The sequence below is a fragment of the Crocodylus porosus genome, unplaced genomic scaffold (assembly GCF_001723895.1).
Source record: "Crocodylus porosus isolate Cpor-Errol unplaced genomic scaffold, CroPor_comp1, whole genome shotgun sequence".
NCBI classification, from domain to species: domain Eukaryota; kingdom Metazoa; phylum Chordata; order Crocodylia; family Crocodylidae; genus Crocodylus; species Crocodylus porosus.
The window spans coordinates 26309054-26314925 of NW_017728951.1; the positions used below are offsets into that span (position 1 = coordinate 26309054).

The 5872-nt window shown below is 65.2% G+C and overlaps 2 protein-coding genes across 2 annotated transcripts; one reads left to right on the forward strand and one right to left on the reverse strand.

Annotated features, from left to right (window-relative positions):
• The first annotated feature begins 970 nt into the window (after nucleotides 1–970).
• On the forward strand, nucleotides 971–2524 carry PGAM1 (phosphoglycerate mutase 1). The gene is made up of 4 exons (XM_019556135.1): nucleotides 971–1181; nucleotides 1259–1533; nucleotides 1618–1798; nucleotides 1913–2524. Exons 1-4 carry the CDS (start codon nucleotides 1043–1045, stop codon nucleotides 2080–2082), a joined length of 765 nt encoding a protein of 254 aa, XP_019411680.1. The 5' UTR covers nucleotides 971–1042; the 3' UTR covers nucleotides 2083–2524.
• A 687-nt stretch (nucleotides 2525–3211) lies between these two features.
• On the reverse strand, nucleotides 3212–5867 carry EXOSC1 (exosome component 1; the record flags this gene model as incomplete). Its single annotated transcript, XM_019555501.1, has 7 exons — nucleotides 3212–3543; nucleotides 3839–3923; nucleotides 4075–4125; nucleotides 4427–4460; nucleotides 4704–4792; nucleotides 5346–5420; nucleotides 5769–5867. Coding segments are annotated over 7 exons (540 nt in total), but the record flags the coding sequence as incomplete, so codon positions are not given.
• Between the last annotated feature and the right edge of the window lie 5 nt (nucleotides 5868–5872).

A 5872-nucleotide genomic window follows, 5' to 3' on the forward strand; every position in this document is an offset into this window, starting at 1 on the left:
CTTGGAGTCAGTAATGACTCCAAGATGAACATGGGCCGGCAGTGTGGGGACGCGGTCAGGAAGGCGAACTGCACCTTGTCACGCATCCACAGATGCATCTCGAGCAGGTCCAGGGAGGTGACCCTCCCCATCTATGCAACACTGGCCAGGCTGCAGCTGGAGTCCTGCATCCAGCTCTGGGCGCCGCACTGCAGGAGGGATGTGGACAGCGTGGAGAGGGTCCAGAGGAGATCACTCGTGTGGTCGGGGGCAGCAGGACAGGCCCTACGAGGACAGGCTGCGGGACCTGAACCTGTTCAGCCTCCACAAGAGAAGGCTGAGAGAGGATCTGGTGGCCTGTTATAAACTAGTCGGGGGGACCAGCAGGCACTGGGGGAGTCCCTGTTCCCCCGAGCACGGCCAGGAGTGACCAGGAATAACGGTCACAAGCTGGCAGAGGGTAGGTTCAGACTAGACATCAGGAGGCCGACTTCACGGTCAGGGCGGCTAGGGTCTGGGACCAGCTTCCAAGGGAAGTGGTGCAGGCCCCTACCCTGGGGATGTTTAAGAGGAGGCTGGACGAACACCTTGCTGGGGACGTTTGACCCCATTACTCTTTCCTGCCATGGCTGGGGGTTGTACTTAATGATCTGCTCAGGTCTCTTCCGACCCTAGAAACTATGAAACGATGATGTTTAAAATCCAAAAAGGGGCGCGGGGCCTGCGCCCATTGTCGACAGGCCGCCAGCCCTTCCGCACCGCACCCGCACTCCGTACATTACGGTAGCGCTGACGTCACGGGAAGATGAAGGTCGCGACGCCCTTCCCGTGCGCTGCGTGCGCTGCGTGCCCCTCAGTCCGCATTCCCTCTCCCCAGCCCCTGGCGCATGCTCCAAGAGCCCCTCCACCGCGCATGCGCTCGGCCCGCCGCGTGACGCCTGCGCAGTGGTGGGGCGGGCGAGGCGCGCGCCTGCGCAGAGCGGGGTGGGCCCGGCGGGCGCTTGCGCAGAGCGGGGCGGTCCCGGCGCACGCGGCAGTCCGACTCCGACCCCGACCCGCTGCCATGGCTGCGCACCGCCTCGTGCTGCTGCGGCACGGCGAGAGCGCCTGGAACCTGGAGAACCGCTTCAGCGGCTGGTACGACGCCGACCTCAGCCCGCAAGGCCGCCTCGAGGCGCAGCGCGGCGGGGATGCGCTCCGAGGTATGAATCGGGGCCGGGGGGGTGCGGGCGGGATGCGGAGTCGCTCCGGAGGCCGTGTGACATGGTTGCCCCCGCAGACGCGGGCTACGAGTTCGACGTGTGCTTCACGTCGGTGCAGAAGCGGGCGGTGCGCACGCTGTGGATCGTGCTGGACGCCGTGGACCAGATGTGGCTGCCCGTGGTGCGCACCTGGCGCCTCAACGAGCGCCACTACGGCGGCCTGACCGGCCTCAACAAGGCGGAGACGGCCGCCAAGCACGGTGAGGCGCAGGTCAAGATCTGGCGGCGCTCCTACGACATCCCGCCGCCCCCCATGCTGCCCGACCACCCCTTCTACACCGCCATCAGCAAGGTGGGCCCGCCCGGGGGGAGACGGCTCGCTCGCGCTGGCGGGGTCTGTCGGGGCCCGGGCTGATGGGGGTGGTGGGTGTTGCAGGACCGCCGCTACGCTGACCTGACTGAGGACCAGCTGCCCACCTGTGAGAGCCTGAAGGACACCATTGCCCGTGCCCTGCCCTTCTGGAACGAGGAGATCGTCCCACAGATCAAGGAGGGCAAGCGGGTGCTGGTGGCTGCCCATGGCAACAGCCTGCGCGGCATCGTCAAACACCTGGAAGGTACGAGGGGCCACGGGGCCCTGTGGGGACGGGGCAGCTATGGGAAGGGCACCCCCACACAGGCCGCCCTGGGGGAGAGGGTGGGGCGGCCTGTGACCTTGCTGTGCCTTGCAGGCATGTCGGAGGAGGCCATCATGGAGCTGAATCTGCCTACGGGCATCCCCATCGTGTACGAGCTGGACAAGAACCTAAAGCCAGTGAAGCCGATGCAGTTCCTGGGCGATGAGGAGACTGTGCGCAAGGCCATGGAGGCTGTGGCTGCGCAAGGCAAGGCCAAGAAGTGAGAATGATTATGTGGCAGAGCTGTCCCCCCCTCCCACCCCCGTGCACACCACCCGCAGCCTAGGAACACCAGCTCGGAGCCTGGTGCGAGGGGCCGCCCGGGACCACCTGGACCAAGCCCCCCTACGCACCCGCCCGGGCCCTTCAGCCTACTTTGAGCCAGTGTTGGAGCTGGAGCGAACCCAGGCCACAGCAGGGGGACCCCGGCTCCCCTGGGCAGCTCTGGCCCCACCCTCCTGTAGTCCTGCTGCTAGATTCCCTGTGCCTGGCCTGGGGCAGTCCTGCTTGTGCCCCGGCCACAGGGCCCGGGATTCCTCACGGTTACATTCCCAGAGCTGCTTCGCTGCCCCCCGTCCTCTAGGACCCCTGTGCTCCTGGGCCCCGCGTCACTGTCCAGCCATTGCAGCGTCTCGTGTCTGTACAATAAAGGAGTGATGTGCAATAGCAGCGTGTTGAGTGTGATCTGAGGCTCTGCTCTAGGCTGGAAGCACTAGTCTGTCTGACCGCTGTCCCCTGCTGCCCTGGTCCAGAGCCCCTGCTGGAAGGGCTAAGCTAGTGCTGGGGGCCTGTGGCCAGGAGTAAACACAGGCCTGGAACAAAGAGGGGCCCTGCTGGGCATGTATAAACCCTCTGCCTGATACAGGGTGCAGACCCCTGCCCCCACCCACACACATTCACCCTCAGGCCTGATTCAGATTAAGCTGCAGACTCATCTTGTGGGGGAAGGGGAAAGGAGCTGCTTTTGTTCTCTGATCCAGGCCCCTTCTCCAGAGCGGCTGTTCAATGCCCACCATTGTTTCCTGCTCCAGGGGGGGAGGTGGGGATCCAGCCTGGGTGGGACACAAGTTTCACGGCCCCAGCTAAGCCCCGGCTGTCTGTCCTTCATGTAGCAGCAACAGACCCAGACTAGAAGACCCTGCAGCTGCTAGAGGTTGCCTTTGCCCAAACCCTGGAAGCCAGGAGCACATAGCTCCCTGGCCTTTTGCTCCCCAACCACGTGGCCTGGTGTAGATGGCCCAGGAGGTGCTGTAGTAGGGCAGACACAGGCTGCAACCCCAGGAGGGCCATGGCTTCTTCCAGGTAGCCTCTAAACCAGCCCCCACTCAGGGCTGGGAATCACCAAGTAGGGGAGGGGTTGGGAAAGCCTTTATTGTTCACAGCTCAGGAATCTAAAATCCTGTCTGGGGGGCAGGATGGGCAGGGCCCAGGAAGCCAGAGCTGCATCCAGTAGGTGGTGACTGGAGTCCCAGCCCAGCGCACGTGGGCACCAGTCCAGGTGATGCTGCAGGTACTTTGGTGAAGGGGGCTCCGGCTGGCTCCTGGCTCTGGCTGTCCGGCTGGGGAGCACAGGGTAGCCTAGGTCTGCAGGAACTGGGGCTGCACACGGGCCACTTTGCGGAACTCCTTGGTATGCGTCCGGGGACACTGCATCTCGCACCAGCTGATGGGCACCAGTCGCACCCCTAGGGACCAGTGCAGTGTCACTGAGAGCCCCAGTAATAAGGACAGGCCTGCCTGGTCCCTCTGCCAGCACCAGCGCAAGGGGGGGGGCTGTGCAACTCCCAGGGGCAGCAAGAGAACCCAGGTGTCCTGATGCTCAGCCCTGTATGAGCCTGGGGCCTGCTGGATACTACTGATCCACTAGCACCAGGAAAACTCCTCTTGTTTCCCCATGCAGCCTGGGGAGGGGAGAAACACAGTTCAGCCCACCCCAGCCCCTGAAGGCGCCTATGCTGCTGGGGCCAGTCCCGCTCCTACCTGCCTCGCCGTGGGCCACCACCACACCCAGCTCATTTTCAGCCGTGCTCAGCAGGTAGTTGGACTGCGCATCCCCCAGCGAAATCTGCTCCAGCGGTCAAGGAAAGGGTTCTGGACTGCAAGGTTATACCCCAGGGGAGTAGGACACCCCCCCCACCCCATGCTTCCCCCCATGGAAGGGGGAAGCCCCATCAGGCCCCACTGCCTCCTCGCATACCTTAGCGAGGGCAGGATACCACCTTAGCCAGGACGATGTCCCCTGGGCGGAAACTCTTGTAAACCTCCACCTGCCGCAGAGCGTGGGTGGGTTAGGGGGTGGGGGAGGCCACCGGCTCCTGGGGTGAGTTCCAGGAGCCATGTGGGAGGCTGCTGAGCCCCATGACCTGACAGCAGCCCCAGGCAGTCCAGGCTTCTGCAGCTGTAGACCCTCCTCCCTTCACCAGCCCCACCTCCCCACAGAGGGACAGGTGCCATGGCTGGGACCTGGGTCAGCAACACCCTTTTCCCCCAGCCACCGCCGTGACTGCAGTGAGAGGAGGGGAAGATGCCAGCACAGGCAGGTGCCACTTGTCATATGCTGCCGCTGACCTTGTCCCGCTCTGTGGCTCGGATGTCTTCTCTCCTGTAAGGGGAGACGGGGAGCTCAGCACTGGGAGTGCAGCCTGTTCCACCCCTAGAGCTGCAGGCAGTGCTGCCCACCCGGGCTTGCCTGTGGGACCTTGGTGCAGGCCCCCGGGTTCACAGGAGGCTGGGCCTGGGTGGGGGGGGAAGGAGAGATGGAGACCCCAGAGCTGCCAAGCTCGCCCGGCTGCCTTGGAGGGGGCATGGCAAGGGGTGGGGACTCCTGGCCTAGGCCAGGGCCTACCGGATGGTGCCACGGAAAGCTGACTTAAGGGGCGTGGAGCCGACGTATAGGATGTGCACCTTGGCGAAGCGGGAGTTAATATTGCACACCTGCAGGGAGACAGGGCCCAGCCCACAGCTGGGTCAGCAGATCCTGGACCTTGGTGCAGGACCTGCCCCTGCACCAGCTCACCCCAGGTCAGTGCCACACACAGCACTGCCACCCCGTCGCCCATCAGCCCCTGGACCAGAGCAACCCAGCACACGGGCACTGGCAGGGAAGCCAGCCCTTCCCCTTGCAAAGCCTGTCCCAAGCCAACACCTCCAGCAACCCCAGCTCCAGGGATTAAGGAGCCCAGTGTCCTTCCCCCCTCCCCCCACACCCAGTCCTCCCAGCCACCAGTGCAGGTGGATGAGTTATCACCCTGTTACCCCCAGCAGGTCACTGGGAACCCGCAGCCCTGTGGCTGGCTATGGGGGCAGCCCTTGGTGGGGAGCAGGGGCTCCCCGGGACCCAGACGGAACTGGGGCTGAACCACATGGCTCCTGCATCAGCCCCTGCGATGGAGGGAGACAGGCACAGGGGCTGCCCACCCACAGCAAGGGGCAAGCTCATCCCCACTTGCTCCCCACTTAAGTGGGCTAGGCGCTTGGTTACTTTTACCTTGCAGGTGACAATGGCGCCCACGTCGGGCAGGAGCTGGGCTTCAGCATCTCGCACCACGGACACCACGGGCAGCTGCCAGGCCAGGGGGAAGTGCCCCATGAGCTTGGAGCCGCTTGCAGAGACAGCCCCATCGCCCAGGGCAGCCACAGCCCACGCGGCTCCCAGACCGCTCTGGACAGCTGGGGCCGGCAGCATCGCTGGGACGTGCCCCCAGGGCAGCAAGGGCTCCCCGGCCCCGAGGGCGCAGAGCGATGCCGTAGGACCTGTCCAGGGCGCATCTTTGAGGCAGCCAGGAGAGAAGGCCCAGGGCCCCCGCCAAACTGGAACCTCAGCTCTGCCCCCAGCGTCTCACCCCCAGAAAGGCTCCCCTCGCCAGCCCGGGACCCGAGCTTTCCCCCCGCTCCGCTCCGCTCCGCTCACCGGGCCGCCGAGGTCGCGGGCAAGGAGGGCCCCAGCCAGTGCGGCGTGCACGTGCCCGCGCCGGGTGTAGGTGCCGCTGCCCGCGGCCGCCTCATCCAAGCTGC

Bases quoted from the DNA above. Each gene is read 5' to 3' on its own strand.
- PGAM1 (XM_019556135.1), top strand. From the start codon at position 1,043: ATGGCTGCGCACCGCCTCGTGCTGCTGCGGCACGGCGAGAGCGCCTGG. The intron at 1,534-1,617 runs GTGGGCCCGCCC...TGGGTGTTGCAG, and splicing joins TCTACACCGCCATCAGCAAG to GACCGCCGCTACGCTGACCT. The intron at 1,799-1,912 runs GTACGAGGGGCC...TGTGCCTTGCAG, and splicing joins CATCGTCAAACACCTGGAAG to GCATGTCGGAGGAGGCCATC.